General features: G+C 43.2%; 1 protein-coding gene across 1 annotated transcript in view; it reads left to right on the top strand.

Annotated features, from left to right (window-relative positions):
• Window positions 1–19,446, top strand: part of LOC133649999 (protocadherin-16-like) — a 126,505-nt gene extending 107,059 nt beyond the window's left edge. Inside the window, exons 12-29 of the mRNA XM_062046724.1 lie at window positions 824–1,255; window positions 3,458–3,753; window positions 3,828–3,943; window positions 6,372–6,611; window positions 6,686–6,811; window positions 6,887–7,096; window positions 7,358–7,614; window positions 7,694–7,900; window positions 7,976–8,372; window positions 8,461–8,574; window positions 8,642–8,853; window positions 8,921–9,072; window positions 10,238–10,368; window positions 13,683–13,969; window positions 14,140–14,281; window positions 14,363–14,534; window positions 15,895–16,304; window positions 16,367–19,446. Coding sequence (XP_061902708.1) covers window positions 824–1,255; window positions 3,458–3,753; window positions 3,828–3,943; window positions 6,372–6,611; window positions 6,686–6,811; window positions 6,887–7,096; window positions 7,358–7,614; window positions 7,694–7,900; window positions 7,976–8,372; window positions 8,461–8,574; window positions 8,642–8,853; window positions 8,921–9,072; window positions 10,238–10,368; window positions 13,683–13,969; window positions 14,140–14,281; window positions 14,363–14,534; window positions 15,895–16,304; window positions 16,367–18,408 — 5,943 coding nt within the window. The 3' untranslated portion in view covers window positions 18,409–19,446. The remainder of the gene's footprint in view (window positions 1–823; window positions 1,256–3,457; window positions 3,754–3,827; window positions 3,944–6,371; window positions 6,612–6,685; window positions 6,812–6,886; window positions 7,097–7,357; window positions 7,615–7,693; window positions 7,901–7,975; window positions 8,373–8,460; window positions 8,575–8,641; window positions 8,854–8,920; window positions 9,073–10,237; window positions 10,369–13,682; window positions 13,970–14,139; window positions 14,282–14,362; window positions 14,535–15,894; window positions 16,305–16,366) is intronic.
• Window positions 19,447–25,000: the final 5,554 nt, after the last annotated feature.

Here is a 25,000-nt window from a genome sequence, read left to right as displayed (position 1 = left end):
ATATATATATATATATATATATATATATATATATATACATATATATATATATATATATATATATATATATATATTTATATATATATATATATATACATAAAACTAAAACGCTAAAACGTTACCGGATGATATTCTGACGAAAAAAATTGCATTTGTGTGCAGATATTGGGGTCTTTTTCCGAGCAAATTGTAAATATGCAACAGAGTACTCACCTGTGATTAATCGAGATTCATCAAAATTCCAAAGTGTGATTAATCTGATTTTTTTTTTTAAATAACTCTGTGTGGGCAATTGCGGACGCTAAATTTGTATGTGCATTTAAAAAAAAAAAAAAACGTCCCCCAAACGAACGGCTCACGAATCAGTTGTCATCCTTCACTGAAAGAACCGCTCAAAAGACTTGATTGGTTCTGGTCTCACCTCCAACAGGACCATGCTGACGTGTTCTAGCCCAACAAAACTGCTTAGCTTAGTGATAAAGGTCATCACATCATTTTATTTTGAAAATATGCTGATACAGTCCCAGTCTATTTGGATTGGAATCCTTCTTGAGTTTACAAAAGACAAATTGCTCATCAAGCAAGAAGTTCCCGGGTTCATTACCTGCATAACAACAGAACAGAACCATATTGCAGCCCAAGGTCACTTCCCGGGATGCTCGGGCCTGCGTGGTCTTCACAGTCCTTTGATAATCCAGATCCTGGACCAGACGCGTTACCTTCGTCCTTGAGGAACTAATCAGACGACCGTGCACTGATTGGAGCAGACAGTCGTTGCGTGACGAATGCTGACTCAGCCTGCTGTACTTGGGGTTTTTTTCAGGTTCTGAGCTCCTCCAAGTCCAGCCCTCAACCCAACGTGCTCTCCATGACCCTGAACACGGTGGAAGGCGCTCCCCCGGGCTCCGTCATCGGCTCGGTGCGTTCCCACGAAGCCGCCGCGCTGGAAGGCCAGGCCACGTACTTGGTGGTCGGCGGCACGGACCGGGACGGAACCTTCATGGTGGACCGACTGAAGGGCGACGTGTACCTGGCGCAGGAACTGGACTACGAGAAGGGCTCCAAGTACACGCTGCATATCGAGGTGTCGGACTTCTCCCGGGCGTATCCCAGCAGCCACCTGGTGAAGCTGACTATCGACGTGCAGGACAGCAACGACCACTCGCCGCAGTTCACGGAGGACCCGGTAACCATTGTGGTCCCTGAGAACCTCCATCCCGACTCCTCCATATACAGCTTCCAGGCCGTGGACCAGGTAGGAAAACAATTCTGACGTATTGAAGTGTCCGTTGTTTTTACATCGCGATCAACTTGGAAAATTACCGCAGGATTTTGCTTGGCCTCCCGTACAAGCCCCCAAAACCAGTAAAGTTGTCACGTTGTGTAAATGGTAAATAAAAACAAAATGCAATGATTTGCAAATCCTTTTCAACTTATATTCAATTGAATAGAGAAGATATTTAACTGGAAAACTTTGGTATTTTTTGCAAATATTAGCTCATTTGGAATTTGATGCCTGCAACATGTTTCAAAAAAGCTGGCACGAGTGGCAAAAAAGACTGAGAAAGTTGAGGAGTGCTCATCAAACACTTATTTGGAACATCCCACAGGTGAAAACGGGCTAATTGGGAACAGGTGGGTGCCACGATTGGGTATAAAAGCAGCTTAGTCAGTCATTCACAAACAGGGACGGGGCGAGGGTCACCACTTTGTCAACAAATGCGTGAGAAAATTGTCCAACGGTTTAAGAACAACATTTCTCAACCAGCTATTGCAAGGAATTTAGGGATTTCACCATCTACGCTCCGTAATATCATCAAAAGGTTCAGAGAATCTGGAGAAATCACTGCACATAAGCGATGATATTACGGGCCTTGGATCCCTCAGGCGGTGGACCAGGTAGGAAAACAATTCTGACGTATCGAAGTGTCCGTTGTTTTTACATCGCGATCAGCTTGGAAAATGACCGCAGGATTTTGCTTGGCCTCCCGTACAAGCCCCCAAAACCAGTGAAGTTGTCACGTTGTGTAAATGGTAAATAAAAACAAAATGCAATGATTTGCAAATCCTTTTCAACTTATATTCAATTGAATAGACAAGATATTTAACTGGAAAACTTTGGTATTTTTTGCAAATATTAGCTCATTTGGAATTTGATGCCTGCAACATGTTTCAAAAAAGCTGGCACGAGTGGCAAAAAAGACTGAGAAAGTTGAGGAGTGCTCATCAAACACTTATTTGGAACATCCCACAGGTGAAAACGGGCTAATTGGGAACAGGTGGGTGCCACGATTGGGTATAAAAGCAGCTTAGTCAGTCATTCACAAACAGGGATGGGGCGAGGGTCACCACTTTGTCAACAAATGCGTGAGAAAATTGTCCAACGGTTTAAGAACAACATTTCTCAACCAGCTATTGCAAGGAATTTAGGGATTTCACCATCTACGCTCCGTAATATCATCAAAAGGTTCAGAGAATCTGGAGAAATCACTGCACATAAGCGATGATATTACGGGCCTTGGATCCCTCAGGCGGTGGACCAGGTAGGAAAACAATTCTGACGTATCGAAGTGTCCGTTGTTTTTACATCGCGATCAGCTTGGAAAATGACCGCAGGATTTTGCTTGGCCTCCCGTACAAGCCCCCAAAACCAGTGAAGTTGTCACGTTGTGTAAATGGTAAATAAAAACAAAATGCAATGATTTGCAAATCCTTTTCAACTTATATTCAATTGAATAGACAAGATATTTAACTGGAAAACTTTGGTATTTTTTGCAAATATTAGCTCATTTGGAATTTGATGCCTGCAACATGTTTCAAAAAAGCTGGCACGAGTGGCAAAAAAGACTGAGAAAGTTGAGGAGTGCTCATCAAACACTTATTTGGAACATCCCGCAGGTGAAAACGGGCTAATTGGGAACAGGTGGGTGCCACGATTGGGTATAAAAGCAGCTTAGTCAGTCATTCACAAACAGGGATGGGGCGAGGGTCACCACTTTGTCAACAAATGCGTGAGAAAATTTTCCAACAGTTTAAAAACAACATTTTTCAACCAGCTATGGCAAGGAATTTAGGGATTTCACCATCTACGCTCCGTAATATCATCAAAAGGTTCAGACAATCTGGAGAAATCACTGCACATAAGCGATGATATTACGGGCCTTGGATCCCTCAGGCGGTATTGCATCAAAAAAGTGACATCAGTGTGTAAAGGATATCACCACATGGGCTCAGGAACACTTCAGAAAAACACTGTCAGTAACTACAGTTGTCCGCTACGTCTGTAAGCGCAAGTTAAAACTCTACTATGCGACGCGAAAGCCATTTATCAACAACACCCAGAAACGCCGCCGGCTTCGCTGGGCCCGAAGTTGGCGTTTCTACATTCAGGTCCTTCTCGATACGGTTTTTGTGTGTTTTAAGCTTAATACTTGAACCCCTTGGTATGTCCGCGCAGGACGGTAGCGGACCCAACAGCGAGCTGCGGTACTCCGTGGAACACCACTGGCCAGTCAATGCCGACCTCCTGAAACTGGACCCCGTCAGCGGAGTCCTGACTTTGGGGCAGAAGCTGGACCGCGAGTCCACGCCCTCCCTCTACCTGGTGGTGCGGGCCACGGACCAGGCGGCAGATCCTTCGCAGAGACGCTGGAGTTCGGTCACCGCCCGCGTCTTCGTCACCGACGAAAACGACAACGCCCCCGCCTTCAGCTCGCCGTCCGCGGTCAGCGTGATGGAGGACCAACCTGTCGGGTAGGCGGGACTTGATAACGCCCCAAGAATCTCAACTGAAATGTTGATTCCACCTTTTGTTGTTCCGGGGGCAGCTTTGTCATCTTGTACGTCATGGCCCGGGACGCCGATGAAGGAGAAAATGGCCGAGTGTCGTACAGAATCCAGGCGGGAAACGGCGCCGGTCGCTTCGGCCTGAACCCGAACACAGGTGAGCCTCCGAAGGCGGGACACAAAACAAACGTTCCTACTTTGAAGGTAAGAACGTTGACCAACAGTGGGTTCAGTTTCTTCCTCATGAGTACATTGACAAGTTCAAGATTTGAAAATTGATAGCCCGGGCTTTTAGCTCGGTCCCTAACACACTTGTCTCTCATGCCGGCGACCCAGGTTCAACCCAAAACCAGGTAGTTACAGGATCATACATTGGTCATAACTAAAGTTCTCCTGTGTCCAGGAACGTATTTCCTGACTTTTCAACAACAAAAAATGACAAAAGATTTTGTGATAATAAAATATATCGATGTAATCATTGTAGTATCGACTATATATATATACTGTATAATGCATATGTTCCTTTTTGACTGTACTTAAATGTATAATAGACTGTGTTTATATTATTCACATGTGAATAATGCTGTAAAATAGACTGTATTTATGTTATTCACGTGTGAATAATGCTGTATAATAGACTGTATTTATATTATTTACATGTGAATAATGCTGTAAAATAGACTGTATTTATGTTATTCACATGTGAATAATACTGTAAAATAGAATGTATTTATGTTATTCACATGTTAATAATGCTGTATAATAGACTGTATTTATATTATTCACATGTGAATAATGCTGTATAATAGACTGTATTTATGTTATTCACATGTGAATAATGCTGTATAATAGACTGTAATTATATTATTCACATGTGAATAATACTGTAAAATAGAATGTATTTATGTTATTCACATGTGAATAATGCTGTATAATAGACTGTATTTATATTATTAACATGTGAATAATGCTGTATAATAGACTGTATTTATATTATTCACATGTGAATAATGCTGTATAATAGACTGTATTTATGTTATTCACATGTGAATAATGCTGTATAATAGACTGTATTTATGTTATTCACATGTGAATAATGCTGTATAATAGACTGTATTTATATTATTCACATGTGAATAATGCTGTATAATAGACTGTATTTATATTATTCACATGTGAATAATGCTGTATAATAGACTGTATGTATGTTATTCACATGTGAATAATGCTGTATAATAGACTGTATTTATGTTATTCACATGTGAATAATGCTGTATAATAGACTGTATTTATGTTATTCACATGTGAATAATGCTGTATAATAGACTGTATTTATATTATTCACATGTGAATAATGCTGTATAATAGACTGTATTTGTGTTATTCACATGTGAATAATGCTGTATAATAGACTGTATTTATGTTATTCACATGTGAATAATGCTGTATAATAGACTGTATTTATATTATTCACATGTTAATAATGATGTATAATAGACTGTATTTATGTTATTCACATGTTAATAATGCTGTATAATAGACTGTAAACTATCCTTACATTCATACTACATTCTGTCAGCATTTCACTTCAACTTCAGCATCGGAGCATTCGCACGCGTTTCATTCATGGATTGCCTCATCTAATTGTATATGTTGTAGATTTTCGCCCACATTGCCCGTCTCTAAAAACCACTTAATCCGTGCCTCCCTACTAAAATGAGTAAGGAGGAAAAAAAGAGGAAAGTAAGCTATGAACATTAAGGAAACGATTCTGAAAAGGACTCTGATAATCAGATCAGTCCTAAAACCGCGGCTTAAAATAGTTAGACTTTGGTTCACTGCGATCCTTTTTTACGTAATCACAAAACTTCCATGAGCCGGATTATTCACCCGATTATTCATAAGCACCCGACGACTCCTCAGGGGTCCTATTTCACCGCTTGGGTTATTTTCTCCATGGATTTGTTCACGGTAACGGATCTTTTGTATAGTCTAAGGAGGCGGCCGGCCGGCCATCCACGGCTCACGCGTCAGCTCATCACCGTCGCTGAGGCTGCGGGGGCGAGGCCGGGCAGGTCTGAGGCTCAGATTAGGGACTGCGAGGCGGTCACTTGATGCAGCCTCCAGATGCTCAAAAGGTCTGTCTGGGTGTGACTCGTGTTAGCTTGTGGTTTGTTTTCTCAGACTGCACATTTAACCTTAAATATATTAAAGAGTCTGTTTCATTTAGGGTTGTACGATATACCGGTACTAATGAATTAAAAACGGTACCATACTGCCTCTGAAAAAAAGGAGAACTTTAATTATGACCAATGTATGATCCTGTAACTACTTGGTATTGGGTTGAAGCCCGGGCTATCAATTCGATAGCCAGCACTGCTCTTGAGGTTGTCAGGGAGTGAGGTTTACCAAGGTACACTAGGCCTAGCTTGACTCCGTTCCATGCGTTCCCTTCTAGTATCATAAATGAAAGCTGAAAATGACTTTACTTCTTAGTTTCTACCTTCTTGCGCAAACATTTCTAAACAAAAGTATTAAGATAAGTGATTACAAGTCACACCACTTCCTCCCTTTCTGCTCACCAGGCTCTTTGTCCATTCTGAAAGCCCTCGACCGAGAGGAGCAGGAAGTCTACAATTTGACCGTCATTGCGGAGGATCACGGCGTACCCGCGCTCTCCGCCGCCCAGGTGCTTTCCGTGCAGGTGATCGACGTGAACGACGAGGCTCCCGTGTTCCAGAAGGCTGAGTTTGAGGCCCACGTGTTGGAGAACCAAGGGCCGGGCACCACGGTGCTGACAGTGGTTGCCACAGACAGAGATCAAGGTGTGTTGATTGGGTTTTACACAAAACTGTAGACTGTGCAGGTGTGTTGTTCATTCATGTGTGTTCTGGTGCAGGTTCTAATGGTCACGTGACCTTTGGGGGGGTGACAGAGGAAGGTTTTGTCATCAACCCTTCAACTGGTGTGATCACCACCACCAAGGAACTTGACAGAGAGCTTCGTGATCACTACATACTCACTGGTACGGCAGTAAAGGGACATCAACGATCGCTTAAGTAGTTGTTCTCTGGCTAACGACGCCTCCTCTCCCTGCCAGTCTACGCCCGTGACGGAGGCTTACCTCCTAACTTTGCCAAGGTGGTGGTCCGAGTGGAAGTGCAGGATGTGAATGACAACACGCCAGTCTTTGCCAAGCCGTGGTACGGACTGGAGGTGCCGGAGAACCAGGCCCCCGTAGAGCTCTGTTTCCTCAAGGCCACAGACCCAGATTCTGGTCCCGGCGGAGAGCTGGAGTACAGGATCACTGGTGAGAGCCATGCCATGCATCGTTGCCAAGACTTTCATTAGAGTGGATTTAAAGGGGGCTTAGGTTGCTTGTATTGCTTTTGGCGTTGCTCTTCAACGCATAAAAACAATCTCCACATTCAACACAGGGTCTGGCTCTAGATGTTTTCCTCTCTGACGCTTCTCTGGCTCCTTCTACAACTTCTAAATTCAGAGCTGGCATTGTTAGCTAGCCTTCTTTATGTCGTACTTTTACAAAACATTTTTCCATGCTTCCATCCAGCTGGAGATCCAGATGGGGATTTCCAGATCCATGCCAGCACGGGAGCCCTGTCCACCTCACGAGGGCTGGACAGGGAGACCAGGGCGGAGTACACCCTAGAAGTGGTGGCGGCAGACCGAGGAAGCCCGTCTCTCAGCACTGTGGTCACCGTGGAGGTCAGAGTGATGGATGTTAACGACAACAGCCCTGTTTTTGGCAGAAGTAGCTACACTGCAGACGTGTCGGAGGATTCCGCGGAGGGATCGCAAGTCCTGATGGTAGAAAGACGACTCTAACGTCATCTCCTTGCCACAGTTCCGCTCTCGCATCGAATTACCATACTTGATGTATCCCCAGGTGTCAGCAACAGACGTTGACGATGACTTGAACGGGAAAGTTCTGTATTTCCTCAGCCGGGAGGCACACGGAGCGTTCACGGTGGATGAGCACACCGGTCGCATCGCCACATCCGCACCTCTGGACCGCGAAAGACAGACGTCATACAGCTTCCAGGTCCTTGCTGTTGATCTATCACCAGCGTCACCCAGAAACACCTCTGCTCAGGTAAAAGCAGGAGGTATCTGAAGTAATGCAGAGAAGTAAAGATCCTGGCTCCAACTTGTGGCTGTCCTCTTACAGGTGACAATCACCATCACCGATGTAAACGACAACACGCCGGTCTTCATTCAGGATCCGCTGATCATCGAAGCGTCCAGCAGGAGGTCCCAGCGGGTTCTGGCCACGATGAAGGCGGAGGACAAGGATTTTGGTGCCAACGGCTCTGTGTTTTATCGTTTTGCCGCGCCGGTGAAAGGCTTCAGCATCAACTCGCTGACGGGGCAGATCCAAGCTACAGAGCCACTGGAGACACTGTCCCAGGCCCAGAGGACACTCATTGTGGAGGCCATGGACCAAGGCACACCTGCGCAGTCGGCTCAGGGTGTGGTGGTGATCTACGTGAAGGAGGTCGAGTACAGCGGCATCCGATTTTCCAGGAATGCCCGAGACGTCAGCATACAGGAAAACGCTGCTAAAGGTCTGAATTAATTTTGTTCGGATTGTGAGCGCAATCGTCTCGGTCATTATCTGCTAAGCTTTTTCTTTCTTTCTCTCTCATAAATCAGGCACAACTGTGGCTCAAGCTCAGGCCCAGTATCCAGACGGAACACACAAGGGGATCAGCTACAGCATCTTCAGCGGAAACAAACAGCAAGCCTTCAGTATCAGCTCGTCCACAGGTGAACGCCGCTCTCCTGTCAAATCCTTCGCCGTCATCTCTAGACGCTTAATCTGCATGTTCTCCAGGAGAGATCTGGGTGAAAAGCTCCGGAGGGCTGGACTTTGAGGATTCACCCAGACTCCGCATAGTTGTCAAAGCGGAAACGGTGTCCTCCACTTCATTCCTGGGCATAAACCTAATGTTGCAGGACGTCAACGACAATCTTCCTCGCTTCCAGCTGCAGAATTACGTGGCTTACATGAGGGAGGCGGAGGGATACGAGATGCCGATCATACAGGTGCCAATGGTCCTGGACCGGTTGAGGTTTTTAGGCCTCCCGAGTCTCACCTTCATTCGTTCCCTAGGTGGTGGCTGAGGATGTGGATCAAGGCCAGAATGGTCAGGTGACCTACTCCATCCAATCGTCAGAAATGAGCGGCCTGTTCAAGATCGACCCCATGACGGGAAGCATCACCACGGCTGCGATTATGGACCGCGAGATCTTTACCCAGACCAGGTGAGGACACAATTCCCACCAAACAATAGTCACGTCCAGCAGGGGTGTCCAAAGTGTGGCCTGGACACCATCTTCGGCCAGCAGCTTGTGTTTTATTAGCATCTTGTGAACATAAACGTTATTAAATACAGCGTTCTCTCGATTATTACGGGAGTTACCTTCCAAACTTCTCTGCGGTAGGTGAATTTTTGCAATGTTATTTGATTATTGTATGCATTTTAGGTCTTTATAAATGCCGTTATTAACCTTTCACATACACTCAAACATTTACGATGTTCTTAAACACTCTTATGTAATTGTAACATACCCATGGATGATGACCCTAAAGAATTATCTGTGGCCATTGGCTTCTTCCCAGTAAGGAACAAAGTTATGGACAGATGCTAGCACAGTCTTTTTTTAGATACTTTTGCCGCCGTTCCTATATATTCTTTTCCCTCAACTTGTTCAAATTACCAATCTTGTAATAGCAGCTAGTAGATAACAGCTCCGAACTAAGCTACTTTCTTTAAGCTTAGCAGTGAGGAGGTTTACCTTTTCTCCGATGGTAAGCCGCTTCCCCTAGGTCTTGGGCTCTGTGACAGAAGCCTTAGAGGGCTCAGAACGTTTAGAAAACATCCCAGGAGTTCAAATAAATCCAAATGTCCCCAGAAAGACAGAAACACACAAAGCAGAGCTACGTTTTACTTAGCTGAAGCAAAGAGGAGGCTCCATGTAGCTGAGCCAATCAATCAATCAATCAATCAATCAATCAAAGTTGATTTATTTAGCCCTTAATCACAAGTGTCTCAAAGATCCCACATCAGGGCAAGAAAAAACTCAACCCAATGTGCGTAATGAGAAACCTTGGAGGGGACCGCAGATGTGAGCGCCCCCCCAAGGTGACCGGTGCAATGGACGCCGAGTGGCTATAGTCAATAATGTGACAGTCCAGTCCATAGTGGGGCCAGCAGGGGATCATCTTGACTGGAGACAAGTCAGCGGCACAGAGGCCACCCGTTAACCTCTCCACGCAAGAGAGGAGGGGGCAGAGCAGAAAAGAGACGGCAGATCAACTGGTCTAAAAAGGGGGCGGGTGGGGGCAGCTGCCAGGACAGAGAAACATAGTGCTCTGTGATTGGTCTGCCGTCAGGTGGTAGTAATTGTCTCCTCCATCCATCCACAGGCTCGTACTGACCGCGACTGACCGAGGAAGTCCAAGACTGGCAGGTTCCGCCACACTGACGGTCATCATTGTTGACCAGAATGACAACAGTCCCACTATTCCCTTGCCACAAGAAATACGCATCTCAGAGAGTAATTATCGCTTATCACGTATCTTCACATACAGCAGGGACGTAACGGGACATGTATCAGATTCGTTGGTACGGTATGGAGTCGTACCCAAGTTAAGCATCCTCAGGGCATTCAGTGGATCGCAACTGGACTGTTTGGTTTGTCTTAGAAGTCCTTCTGCCTCTCATCCGAGTAAGCTTCATCAGCTCATAGACCATACTTGCCAACCCTCCCGGTTTTACCGGGAGACTCCCGGAATTCAGCGCCTCTCCCGATAACCTCCCAGAAGAAATGTTCTCCCGATAAACTCCCGGAAGAAAAGTTCTCCCGATAAACTCCCGGAATCCAGCCGGAGCTCGATGCCACGCCCCCTCCAGCTCCATGCGGACCTGAGTGGGGACAGCGGCGACAGTCTGTTTTCACGTCCGCTTTCCCACGATATAAACAGCGTGCCTGCCCAACCACGTTATAACTGTAGAATGATCGAGGGCCAATTCTTGGTGTCTTACGTGGGTTTATTGTTAGGCAGTTTCATTAACGTCCTCCCAGCGCGGTAACAACACACAACAACAGCAGTCACGTTTTCGTCTACCGTAAAGCAGTTCGTCTGCCATAAACAGCAATGTTGTGACACTCTTAAACAGGACAATACTGCCATCTACTGGATAGCCTCCGGGAACACTGAAATTCAAGTATTTCTTTTATTTATATGTATAATAAAATAAATATATATAGCCAGAATTCACTGAAAGTCAAGTATTTATTTTATTTATATGTATAATAAAATAAATATGTATAGCCAGAATTCACTGAAATTCAAGTATTTATTTTATTTATATGTATAATAAAATAAATATACATAGCCAGAATTCACTGAAATTCAAGTATTTCTTTTATTTATATGTATAATAAAATAAATATGTATAGCCCAGAATTCACTGAAATTCAAGTATTTCTTTTATTTATATGTATAATAAAATAAATATATATAGCCAGAATTCACTGAAAGTCAAGTATTTCTTTTATTTATATGTATAATAAAATAAATATATATAGCCAGAATTCACTGAAATTCAAGTATTTATTTTATTTATATGTATAATAAAATAAATATGTATAGCCAGAATTCCCTGAAAGTCAAGTATTTCTTTTATTTATATGTATAATAAAATAAATATATATAGCCAGAATTCACTGAAATTCAAGTATTTCTTTTATTTATATGTATAATAAAATAAATATATATAGCCAGAATTCACTGAAAGTCAAGTATTTCTTTTATTTATATGTATAATAAAATAAATATATATAGCCAGAATTCCCTGAAAGTCAAGTATTTCTTTTATTTATATGTATAATAAAATAAATATATATAGCCAGAATTCACTGAAATTCAAGTATTTCTTTTATTTATATGTATAATAAAATAAATATATATAGCCAGAATTCACTGAAAGTCAAGTATTTCTTTTATTTATATGTATAATAAAATAAATATATATAGCCAGAATTCACTGAAATTCAAGTATTTATTTTATTTATATGTATAATAAAATAAATATGTATAGCCAGAATTCCCTGAAAGTCAAGTATTTCTTTTATTTATATGTATAATAAAATAAATATATATAGCCAGAATTCACTGAAATTCAAGTATTTCTTTTATTTATATGTATAATAAAATAAATATATATAGCCAGAATTCACTGAAAGTCAAGTATTTCTTTTATTTATATGTAAAATAAAATAAATATATATAGCCAGAATTCCCTGAAAGTCAAGTATTTCTTTTATTTATATGTATAATAAAATAAATATATATAGCCAGAATTCACTGAAATTCAAGTATTTCTTTTATTTATATGTATAATAAAATAAATATATATAGCCAGAATTCACTGAAAGTCAAGTATTTCTTTTATTTATATGTATAATAAAATAAATATATATAGCCAGAATTCACTGAAATTCAAGTATTTCTTTTATTTATATGTATAATAAAATAGATATACATAGCCAGAATTCACTGAAAGTCAAGTATTTCTTTTATTTATATGTATAATAAAATAAATATATATAGCCAGAATTCACTGAAAGTCAAGTATTTCTTTTATTTATATGTATAATAAAATAAATATATATAGCCAGAATTCACTGAAATTCAAGTATTTCTTTTATTTATATGTATAATAAAATAAATATATATAGCCAGAATTCACTGAAAGTCAAGTATTTCTTTTATTTATATGTATAATAAAATAAATATATATAGCCAGAATTCACTGAAATTCAAGTATTTCTTTTATTTATATGTATAATAAAATAAATATATATAGCCAGAATTCACTGAAAGTCAAGTATTTATTTTATTTATATGTATAATAAAATAAATATATATAGCCAGAATTCACTGAAAGTCAAGTATTTATTTTATTTATATGTATAATAAAATAAATATACATAGCCAGAATTCACTGAAAGTCAAGTATTTATTTTATTTATATGTATAATAAAATAAATATATATAGCCAGAATTCACTGAAAGTCAAGTATTTCTTTTATTTATATGTATAATAAAATAAATATATATAGCCAGAATTCACTGAAAGTCAAGTATTTCATACATATATATATATATGAAATATATGAAATACTCGAGTTAGTGAATTCTAGCTGTAAATATACTCCTCCCCTCTTAACCACGCCCCAGCCCCCAACCACACCCCCGCCCGCCCCTGCCCCAACCCCGACCACACCCCTCCCCACCCCCCAACCTCCCGGAATCGGAGGTCTCAAGGTTGGCAAGTATGTCATAGACTTAGATCGGTCAGATCTAGTCCGGTCTAGTACAACAGCAACTATTTACATTCCAACACCAGTACGGTAAGCCTGGGCAAGGATGGTTCCGCCCCATTGTAGTAAAAAACAGAAACGGTTGAGACGCAAAAGAGTGACCCCTCTGTCGACGCCAACGGTGGCATTTCCCTTCGTTAGCATCGAGGTGTTGCGTGATAAAATGATCGCTACCAGCCCAAAATAAGTCGGAATCACCCCACTAGCATTCCATTCAGTTGCAAAAACGGCACAAAAGGAGCATGAACCGATAAGAGGCAAAACGTCTTCTAAGGTAAACCAGTTGCGATCCATTGAGGATACAGTAACCCCGGACGAATAAGAACATCCAAAGTTAAAAGTTAAGTAGTTTTATATCTTGCTGCCTTACTGTACCCAAAACGAACTGAGGCACATACCGAACCGTCCCTCTGCTACACCCTTACATCCCGAGCATCGAGCACGCTGTATTACACGCAGCTGACACACCTTTCTTCCATCAGACACATTGATAGGCACAGAGATCACCCTGGTGACAGGTAACGACGTCGACTCCGGCCCCACCCTGTCCTACTCGCTGCACCTGGACCCGGCCGCCTCGGGCAAGTTTGGGATCCACCGCTTTAGCGGCGGGGTTTCCCTCACCGCCCCGCTGGATTTTGAGGAGAAGACGTGGTACACGGTGACCGTCCGAGCCACGGACAGCAAGCATCAGACGGAGGCCAACATCACCATCGTGGTGGAGGACGTCAATGACAACGCACCCGCGTTCACCCAAGACCTGTACCAGGTAGCAGTCAGGAACGATCCTTGTTCAGGTTCAGGTTCCACAAACTTGTAAAAAGACTCTAAATGAAGGTGACACAGAGAAGGGGCGATGGAAGTTACCTCATACGATGAAATGGTTACCTGCTAACATGACCTGCTCCTGACGGTCCACTGTTGTTATGTCAACCCCAGGTGACCCTACCTGAGCACACGCCAGCAGGAAGTGTGGTCGTCACGGTAACAGCCACCGACGGGGACTCTGGCGAGAACGGGAGGATCTCCTACAGCGTGATGTCGTCCACCCAGGAGGGCTTCTACGTTGATCCCAACAATGGTGGACAAGCCCTTCCTTCTTTGGGGTTCCACTCAGGAAGTGCAAGTATCTGACCTCAGACCTTGGCTCCCCCACATCCAGGAACGTTATTCGTGGACCACAGAGTCCAGTTCCACCCGGAACGCCTGTCGGTCAACGTTGTCATCGAAGCCCGCGATGGGGGGTCACCCTCGCTGTCCGCCCTCACCACGGTTCAGGTCCAGATCGCCGACGTCAACGACAACGCGCCCGTTTTCCACCAATCCGAGTACAGGTCAGAGTTGAACTCGCAACTCACAAGTATTGCAGTAGTACAAAGTATTTGATGCCAATACACAATGTGGAGTAGTATTTGGTACTTGGAAAGCCTTGTCACATGTTTCTTGTAGTTGTACTTCTTCTAGTAGTGTACTTGTAGTTAATTACAATTGTAGTTTCTTGTAGTTGTGATACTTGTAGTTTCTTGCAGTTGTAGTATTTGTAATAGGGTACTTGTAAATTACTGTAGTTGTGTACTTGTAGTTTCTTGCAGTTGTAGTATGGGTATTACTGTACTTATAAATTATTGTAGTTGTGTACTTGTAATTTCTTGTAGTTGTAGTGTCTTGTAGTTGTAATACTTGTAGTTTTTTGCAGTTGTAGTATTTGTAATAGGGTACTTATAAATTATTGTAGTTGTGTACTTGTAGTTTCTTGCAGTTGTAGTATTTGTAATAGGGTACTTATAAATTATTGTAGTTGTGTACTTGTAGTTCCTTGTAGTTGTAATACTTGTAGTTTCTTGCAGTTGTAGTATTTGTAATAGGGTACTTATAAATTATTGTAGTTGTGTACTTGTAGTTTCTTGCAGTTGTAGTATGGGTATTACTGTAATTATAAATTATTGTAGTTGTGGACTTGTAATTTCTTGTAGTTGTAGTGTCTTGTAGTTGTAATACTTGTAGTTTCTTGCAGTTGTAGTATTTGTAATAGGGTACTTATAAATTATTGTAGTTGTGTACTTGTAGTTTCTTGCAGTTGTAGTATGGGTATTACTGTACTTATAAATTATTGTAGTTGTGTACTTGTAATTTCTTGTAGTTCTAGTGTCTTGTAGTTGTAATACTTATAGTTTCTTGCAGTTGTAGTATTTGTATTAGGGTACTTATAAATTATTGTAGTTGTGTACTTGTCATTTCTTGTAGTTGTAATACTTGTAGTTTCTTGCAGTTGTAGTATTTGTAATAGGGTACTTATAAATTATTGTAGTTGTAATACTTGTAGTTTCTTGCAGTTGTAGTATTTGTAATAGGGTACTTATAAATTATTGTGGTTGTGTACTTGTAGTTTCTTGTAGTTGTAATACTTGTAGTTTCTTGAGGTTGTAGTAATTGTAATAGGGTACTTATAAATTATTGTAGTTGTGTACTTGTAGTTTCTTGCAGTTGTAGTCTGGTATTACTGTACTTATAAATTATTGTAGTTGTGTACTTGTAATTTCTTGTAGTTGTAGTGTCTTGTAGTTGTAATACTTGTAGTTTCTTGCAGTTGTAGTTTATGTAATAGGGTACTTATAAATTATTGCAGTTGTGTACGTACTTTGAAAAGTACGTAAGGGGATGCAATACTTATTACGTCCAGTGTGTGTTGAACAGGGCGACGGTTCCAGAGGACAGCGTTCCGGGTTCTACAGTCCTGACTTTCGAGGCCTTCGACAGTGACCTTTCCCGAGAAAATTGCGGCTTCGACTTTGCCATCGCCAGCGGGAACGAAGGCAACGCGTTTCAGATCGAGAGCAGCGTGCGCTTCCTGGAGGGGCGGGGCTTCCAGACCGTCGGCACACTGCTGCTGGCCGAGCGTGTGGACTTCGAAAGCAAGCCGCTGTACAACCTCGCCGTGGTCGTGTCGGACCGCGGCGTTCCCCAGAAGAGCTCTAGCGTGGCAGCCGTCATCGCCATCGGCGACGTGAACGACAACCCGCCGGTGTTCGGCAGGGCGGAGTACACGGTGTCGCTGAGCGAGGGGGCGGCTGCTGGCACTGAGATCATCCGACTGACGGCCACAGGTGCGTCCATCTTTGGACCTGTTCTTCTAATCTCTTATTTCACCTGTGCTGTCTTGCTCCAGATCCAGACTCCGCCCCCAACGCAGAGGTCCAGTACACCATCAGCTCCGGGGATGAGGTCGACTTATTTGCTGTGGACCAATGGACCGGAGCCTTGCGCCTTCAGCAGGCATTGGACCGTGAGCACCAGCCCGCCCACACGGTCATCATCCAGGCCACAGACGGACACGGGCACTTTGCGCTGGTTCCGGTCATCGTTGAGGTGAAAGACATCAACGACAACCATCCTTTCTTCCCCGTGGAAGTCCTGACGGCGAGCATCCGGGAGAACCAACCCGCCAACTCTGCCGTGACAGTCCTTCACGCCATCGACCACGACACTGGGGTCTTTGGACAACTAAAATACTTCATGATGGAGCGCTCTGTGGCCGGAAAGGACTTCTCTGTGGACGCCAACACCGGAGAAATCCGGAGTAAGAATCCTTTTGACTTTGAGAGGATAGATTCCTTTAACTTTGTGGCATTGGCGGTCGATGCAGGAAACCACTCGGCCACTGTGACCGTGCAGGTGTTTGTGACAGGTGAGGACGAGTATGACCCGCTCTTCACGTCCTCAGATTTCTCCTTTAAGGTCCCGGAGGACGCCAGGAAAGGTCAGAGCATCGGCCAAGTGGCGGCCCGTGACGAGGACGGGGGAGTGGACGGTATCGTGCTCTACTCTTTCCCTACGGACTCTCCCTACTTCGAGGTGAACAAAACCACAGGGATTATATTCCTCAAGATGGACAGCTCAGGCCGCAGTGGCGGCGGGTCGGGTCAAACGACAATGGAACCCAGACTGATGACTTTGGATGTGAGAGCTCACAGTCCTCTGGAAACTTCTCGCACCGCAACAGCACAGATCGCCATTGATGTCACCAACACCAGCTTCGGCCTGGCTCCTGATGTCAACGTACTACTGATCATCATTATCGCCGTGTCCCTGGGCGTCATCGTCCTGCTGGTGGTCATGGCGGTGGTGGTCTTCCTAGTCAAGTCACGCAAGAGGAAGAAAGACCAGAACGCCGGAAACAGAACCGTTGCCTCAGGGACTGCCCTAAAGAGCATAGACAACTGCAGCTCCGGGCAAGGGGGGGAGAGAATCTACCACCAGGCCCTGCCAGGCTATGTTGGAGACCAGGGTGGTGGAGGCGGGGGTCCATACACACGAGGCGGCTCTCTGGATCCATCTCACTCCAGCGGAAGAGGGTCTGCCGAGGCCGCAGAGGATGACGAAATTAGGATGATTAATGAGTACCCCCGTGTGGCCTCCATCACCTCCTCCATGCAGGAGCACATCTCCGCCAGAGGACCAGATTCTGGCATCCAGCAGGATGCTGACCAGCTCTCTGACGTCTCCTGTGAGCCTGCAGCCTTGGAAGGTAGCACTTGGTTCAAAGGCAAAAAGCTGGGCGGCAGCCTAAGCGGGACTTTGCTCTCTGGGCAGCTCCCAGTCTACAGAGACGAGGGCGGTGGCTACTTGGGTGTTGGCCGGGGCCTCAACATCTCCCTCCCCAAAGACTACCCATTCCCTGAGGATGGAAAACCGGCAGTGGACGGCTCCCTGACCGCCATAGTCGCCAGCGACGAGGAGCTTCGCGGAAGCTACAACTGGGACTACTTGCTCAACTGGTGTCCTCAGTTTCAGCCTCTGGCCAACGTCTTCACGGAGATCGCGCGGCTGAAAGACGAGACCGCCCAGCAGAGCCAGAACTTGCGCCAGCCTTTCCAACCCAAGCCTAAAATGGACCCCAAACCCAGAATCGATCCCCCGCCGCTCATCACGTCGGTCGCCCACCCGGGGGCTATGTCGGTCCCACCAAAAGTCCCTGTGATGGGACGGACATTTCCCCATTTGGCCTCGCTCCGACGGTCCCCTATAAGTCACGAGGGGTCCATCTCCTCAGCGGCCATGTCCCCCAGCTTCTCGCCGTCGTTGTCTCCACTGGCGGCACGCTCGCCAGCGGTTTCTCCCTTCGGAGTCAACCAAGGACCCTCGGCGTCCATGATCAGCACCCGGGAGCCCTCACTGGACCGGAGTCCTGATCACGAGATGAGAATATGAAGGAAGTGTTTCAAACAATCAGAGCACGATGGGACATTTTGAAATTCTGTTTTCGGACAGTTGTACTGGTGGACTGATCAGGGACTTTGCACTGGTGGACTGATCAGGGACTTGTGTCCATGTTCTGGCTGGCCAGAGAGACTTGTCTCGGTGTCTGTGGACATTCTTCACCTTCCAGATCGTTTGACGTGCCAATGTGGGCCAGACTTGGAGATTACTCATTTTATTATTTTGATATATTCTGAAAGACGGTGGACATTTGCAAACATGTACATGAGTATGAAGACTTTTTGTGTATGCCATCCTGTGACTTGTGTGTTTGTTAGCATTATTTATACGGACAGAAGAGATGCTGTGGTGTTTTTGTATCGGATCGTTTTTGGTCAAGTTGCCGATCAGACCGTGGCCGGGACTGTGGACGGCTGCCCGGCCGGCGGATCACCTCTGTGTCTTCACAAAGAAAGTGCTTCCGGAAGTCAAGTCCGACCGTGACCAGGACTGTGGACGGCTGCCCGGCCGGCGGATCACCTCTGTGTCTTCACAAAGAAAGTGCTTCCGGAAGTCAAGTCCGACCGTGACCAGGACTGTGGACGGCTGCCCAGCCGGCGGATCACCTCTGTGTCTTCACAAAGAAAGTGCTTCCGGAAGTCAAGTCCGACCGTGACCAGGACTGTGGACGGCTGCCCAGCCGGCGGATCACCTCTGTGTCTTCACAAAGAAAGTGCTTCCGGAAGTCAAGTCCGACCGTGACCTGGACTGTGGACGGCTGCCCAGCCGGCGGATCGCCTCTGTGTCTTCACAAAGAAAGTGCTTCCGGAAGTCAAGTCCGCACGAGGCTAATATGCAAAACCACAAAACTCGTGCTAGCAGGAAGTTAAAAAAAAAGCCGGATGTGAAAAGTTAGCGTAAGCAGCGATCCGCTCCTCAGGATCTAGTCCTCTCTGCGAGCCGGCGACTTGATTTAGGGGTGTCAGGCGCAAAGGAACAAAAGAGCTGTACACGTATTTAAAGCAAATAATAAATTCCCCACTGATCCCTTTTGACAAACTGGAGTCTGACTTTTTTGTGTGTGTCTCAAGACACTGTTCACATATTGAAATGATGCTGGATGCGGACTCGAGGACCCTAAAGTACCGGAAAAACAAGTCGCCTCTATGATATATACCTGATTTATGACACTAAAAAAACTTCCAAACTTAGTGAGTAAATAGATATGCTCAAAATAGTATCAATCTCACGGAGATTCCCGAGCCATTTTGAGAAATAATGAGGAACCACAGATCCCTTCCACATCAACAACAATGCTAATCAAGCAGACTTTGTGAGAGCCAACAACAATTATTTTGGGACAAATTATGATCCAGAACCTTATGTTTTTGAGCCCGAACACAAAGAGCATGAGTAATAATTTTTAGAAGCCGAGTTATGGACGTAGCTTTATTGTGATACTATAGTATTAGCAGCATTGCTAGGTGCTAAACATACAAACTAACCATAATAAACCATAATAAAACAAACACTTACTGTAATATATCGATTCACGCTGGGATAGATATGATCAAAATAGTATCAATCTCACAGAGATTCCCTGGGACATTTTGAGAGATAATGGTGTAGAGGAGGAACCACAGATCCCTTCCCCATCAACAACAATGCTAATAAAGCAGACTTTGTGAGAGCCAACAACGATTACTTTGGGACAAATTATGATCCAGAACCGTATGTTTTTGAGCCCGAACACAAAGAGCATGAGTAATAAGTTTTAGAAGCCGAGTAATGGACGTAGCTTTATTGCGACACTATAGCATTAGCAGCGTTGCTAGGTGCTAAACGTACAAACTAACCATAATAAACCATAATAAAACAAACTTACTGTAATATTTCGATTCTCGCTGGGATAGATATGATCAAAATAGTATCAATCTCACGGAGATTCCCTGAGACATTTTGAGAGATAATGGTGTAGAGGAGGAACCACAGATCCCTTCCCCATCAACAACAATGCTAATCAAGCAGACTTTGTGAGAGCCAACAATGATTACTTTGGGACAAATTATGATCCAGAACCTTATGTTTTTGAGCCCGAACTCAAAGAGGATGACTAATAAGTTTTAGAAGCCGAGTAATGGACGTAGCTTTATTGCGACACTATAGCATTAGCAGCATTGCTAGGTGCTAAACATACAAACTAACCATAATAAACCATAATAAAACAAACTTACTGTAATATTTCGATTCTCGCTGGGATAGATATGATCAAAATAGTATCAATCTCACGGAGATTCCCTGAGACATTTTGAGAGATAACTATATAGAGGAGGAACCACAGATCCCTTCCCCATCAACAACAATGCTAATCAAGCAGACTTTGTGAGAGCCAACAACGATTACTTTAGGACAAATTCTGATCCAGAACCTTATGTTTTTGAGCCCGAACTCAAAGAGGATGACTAATAAGTTTTAGAAGCCGAGTAATGGACGTAGCTTTATTGTGATACTATAGCATTAGCAGCATTGCTAGGTGCTAAACATACAAACTAACCATAATAAAACAAACACTTACTGTAATAGATCGATTCACGCTGGGATAGATATGATCAAAATAGTATCAATCTCACGGAGATTCCCTGAGACATTCTGATTCTGATAATGACGTAGAGGAGGAACCACAGATCCCTTCCCCATCAACAACAATGCTAATCAAGCAGACTTTGTGAAAGCCAACAACGATTACTTTGGGACAAATTATGATGCAAAACCTTATGTTTTTGAGCCCGAACACAAAGAGGATGAGTAATAATTTTTAGAAGCCGAGTAATGGACGTAGCTTTATTGCGACACTATAGCATTAGCAGCATTGCTAGGTGCTAAACGTACAAACTAACCATAATAAACCATAATAAAACAAACTTACTGTAATATTTCGATTCTCGCTGGGATAGATATGATCAAAATAGTATCAATCTCACAGATTCCCTGAGACATTTTGAGAGATAATGACGTAGAGGCGGAACCACAGATCCCTTCCCCATCAACAACAATGCTAATCAAGCAGACTTTGTGAAAGCCAACAATGATTACTTTGGGACAAATTATGATCCAGAACCGTATGTTTTTGAGCCTGAACACAAAGAGGATGAGTAATACGTTCTAGAAGCTGAGTAATGGATGTAGCTTTATTGCGATACTATAGCATTAGCAGCATTGCTATGTGCTAAACATACAAACTAACCATAATAAAACAAACACTTACTGTAACATTTCGACTCTCGCTGGGATGGATATGATCAAAATAGTATCAATCTCACGGAGATTCCCTGAGACATTTTGAGAGATAATGACATAGAGGAGAAACCACAGATCCCTTCCCCATCAACAACAATGCTAATAAAGCAGACTTTGTGAGAGCCAACAACGATTACTTTGGGACAAATTATGATCCAGAACCATATGTTTTTGAGCCCGAACCCAAAGAGGATGAGTAATGGACGTAGCTTCATTGCGACACTATAGCATTAGCAGCATTGCTAGGTGCTAAACATACAAAGTAACCATAGTAAAACAAACTTACTGTAATATTTCCACTCTCGCTGGGATGTCGACCGACGGGACGCTCACATTATTCCGTTTGGATGAAGATTCAATCCCAATCCTCACAAAGGGTTACAAAAAAGTTCCGGCAACTAGCGTCGTTTTGTGTCTTTTTCGCCATCTCGGGGGACGTGAAAGTGGACCAGCATGTGGGTCCATGGCCACATTTGTCTACCAGCAGGTGAGAGACGTGTGAATTATAATCTAGAATTGACTTTTTACCAAGTTCGAGACCAAGCAGAAGCAGCGTAAACTGACATTAGCTCACTGCTGTCAATAGTCCGTCTGCGTTAGCACTTATAATAACAATATCACTCATATTTGCTTCATTTTCAGGTCATGACATGTAAATGGAGTATTATTGTTGGATGTTTTTAGAGAGTATAATGAGAGGACACTCCACCTGTTGACTCAATTTTTTTTATATATATTTACCATGTAGAATGCATAAAAAAGAAACACAGGTGTTCTTGTCTTACGTGAGGATTGTAAATGATGCACATCTCTGTACAATTTGTGCGTATTTCCAGTATGACTGCTCTAATAATATGGTCAGAATGCAGAAGCGTTAAAAAAGTGGCATATTCAAAACGGCCGACTGAATTTGTGGCATTTTGCGACGTTTAGACGGTATTTTCCCAAATACAATAGAACATGGTTTAAAGCAGTGGTCCCCAACCTTTTTGTAGCTGCGGACCGGTCAACGCTTGAAAATTTGTCCCACGGACCGGGAAGGGGGCGGGGGGGTGAAATTTATTTTATTTTTTTTAATTTTTCTATTTTTTTCATAAAGAAATACAATCATGTGTGCTTAAGGACTGTATCCCTGTAGACTGTATTGATTTATATTGATATATAATGTATATATTGTATGTTTTATGTTGATTTAATTTAAAAAAAAAAAAAAAAAAAAAAAATATTTTTTATTTTAATTTCTTGTGCGGCCCGGTACCAATCGGTCCGCGGACCGGTGGTTGGGGACCACTGGTTTAAAGGATACAATGAAAATGAAAAATTAGCAAGGAGAGCGGACAATCAAATGGTAAGAGGAAAGAGGTGTACCGATTTGATTTTAATATTGGATATCAGCCAAAAAACAAACATGGGATTATGAATGTTTGCATTAAAGGCCTACTGAAATGAATTTTTTTTATTTAAACGGGGATAGCAGATCTATTCTATGTGTCATACTTGATCATTTCGCGATATTGCCATATTTTTGCTGAAAGGATTTAGTATAGAACAACGACGATAAAGATTGCAACTTTTGGTATCTGATAAAAAAAAGGCTTGCACCTACCGGAAGTAGCGTGACGTAGTCAGTTGAACATATACGCAAAGTTCCCTATTGTTTACAATGATGGCCGCATGAAGTGAGAGAGATTCGGACCGAGAAAGCGACAATTTCCCCATTAATTTGAGCGAGGATGAAAGATTTGTGGATGAGTAAAGTGCAAGTGAAGGACTAGTGGGGAGTTGAAGCTATTCAGATAGGGAAGATGCTGTGAGAGCCGGGGGTGACCTGATATTCAGCTGGGAATGACTACAACAGTAAATAAACACAAGACATATATATACTCTATTAGCCACAACACAACCAGGCTTATATTTAATATGCCACAAATTAATCCTGCATAAAAACACCTGCGTGTTTGTTATGCTAGCTCCTAGCTCCTCTGCTAGCTCCTAGCTCCATAGAACACGCCAATACAATTCAAACACCTGATCAACACACACAATCACTCAGCCCAAAAGACCGTTTACCTAACCCAAGGTTCATAAAGCTTATATATTTTTAAAAAGTTACGTACGTGACGCGCACATACGGTCAAGTTATCGAATGTTTAGCAGCCAAGGCTGCATACTCACGGTACCTGATATTCAGCTGGGAATGACTACAACAGTAAATAAACACAAGACATATATATACTCTATTAGCCACAACACAACCAGGCTTATATTTAATATGCCACAAATTAATCCTGCATAATAACACCTGCGTGTTTGTTATGCTAGCTCCTAGCTCCTCTGCTAGCTCCTAGCTCCATAGAACACGCCAATACAATTCAAACACCCGATCAACACACACAATCACTCAGCCCAAAAGACCGTTCACCTAACCCAAGGTTCATAAAGCTTATATATTTTTAAAAAGTTACGTACGTGACGCGCACTTACGGTACGGTACGTGTTATGCTAGCTCCTAGCTCCTCTGCTAGCTCCTAGCTCCATAGAACACGCCAATACAATTCAAACACATGATCAACACACACAATCACTCAGCCCAAAAGACCGTTCACCTAACCCAAGGTTCATAAAGCTTATATATTTTAAAAAAGTTACGTACATACGCAAAAAAAGCCAAAGCTGCATACTCACAGTAGCACGTCTGCGTCTTTGTCATCCAAATCAAAGTAATCCTGGTAAGAGTCTGTGTTGTCCCAGTTCTCTACAGGCGTCTGTGTATCCAAATCAAAAGTCCTCCTGGTTAGAGTCTCTGTTATCCGAGTTCTTCCATCTTGACTGCATCTTTCGGGAATGTAAACAAAGAAGCGCCGGCTGTGTACTGTTGTGGCTGACTACGTTCGAAAAATACGTCCATTTCGCACCGACAACTTTCTTCTTTGCTTGCTTGGCTTCCTTCTCCATAATGCAATGAACATGATTGAAACAGATTCACGAACACAGATGTCCAGAATACTGTGGAATTATGAAATGAAAACAGAGCGTTTTCGTATCGGCTTCAATGTGGAAGGCATACCCGTGTTCGTCGGGCTACGTCACGCGCATACGTCATCCTCAGAGGCGTTTCGAACCGGAAGTTTAGCGGCAAATTTAAAATGTCACTTTATAAGTTAACCCGGCCGTATTGGCATGTGTTATAATGTTAAGATTTCATCATTGATATATAAACTATCAGACTGCGTGGTCGGTAGTAGTGGGTTTCAGTAGGCCTTTAAAAATATCTGAAAAAGGCAGTCCTGCAGCCTGTTTACTTGTG

The sequence above is a fragment of the Entelurus aequoreus genome, linkage group LG05 (genome assembly GCF_033978785.1).
Source record: "Entelurus aequoreus isolate RoL-2023_Sb linkage group LG05, RoL_Eaeq_v1.1, whole genome shotgun sequence".
Lineage (NCBI taxonomy): Eukaryota > Metazoa > Chordata > Actinopteri > Syngnathiformes > Syngnathidae > Entelurus > Entelurus aequoreus.
Note: the sequence above shows the minus strand (reverse complement) of the source record. Positions and strands in the feature narration are given on the sequence as shown.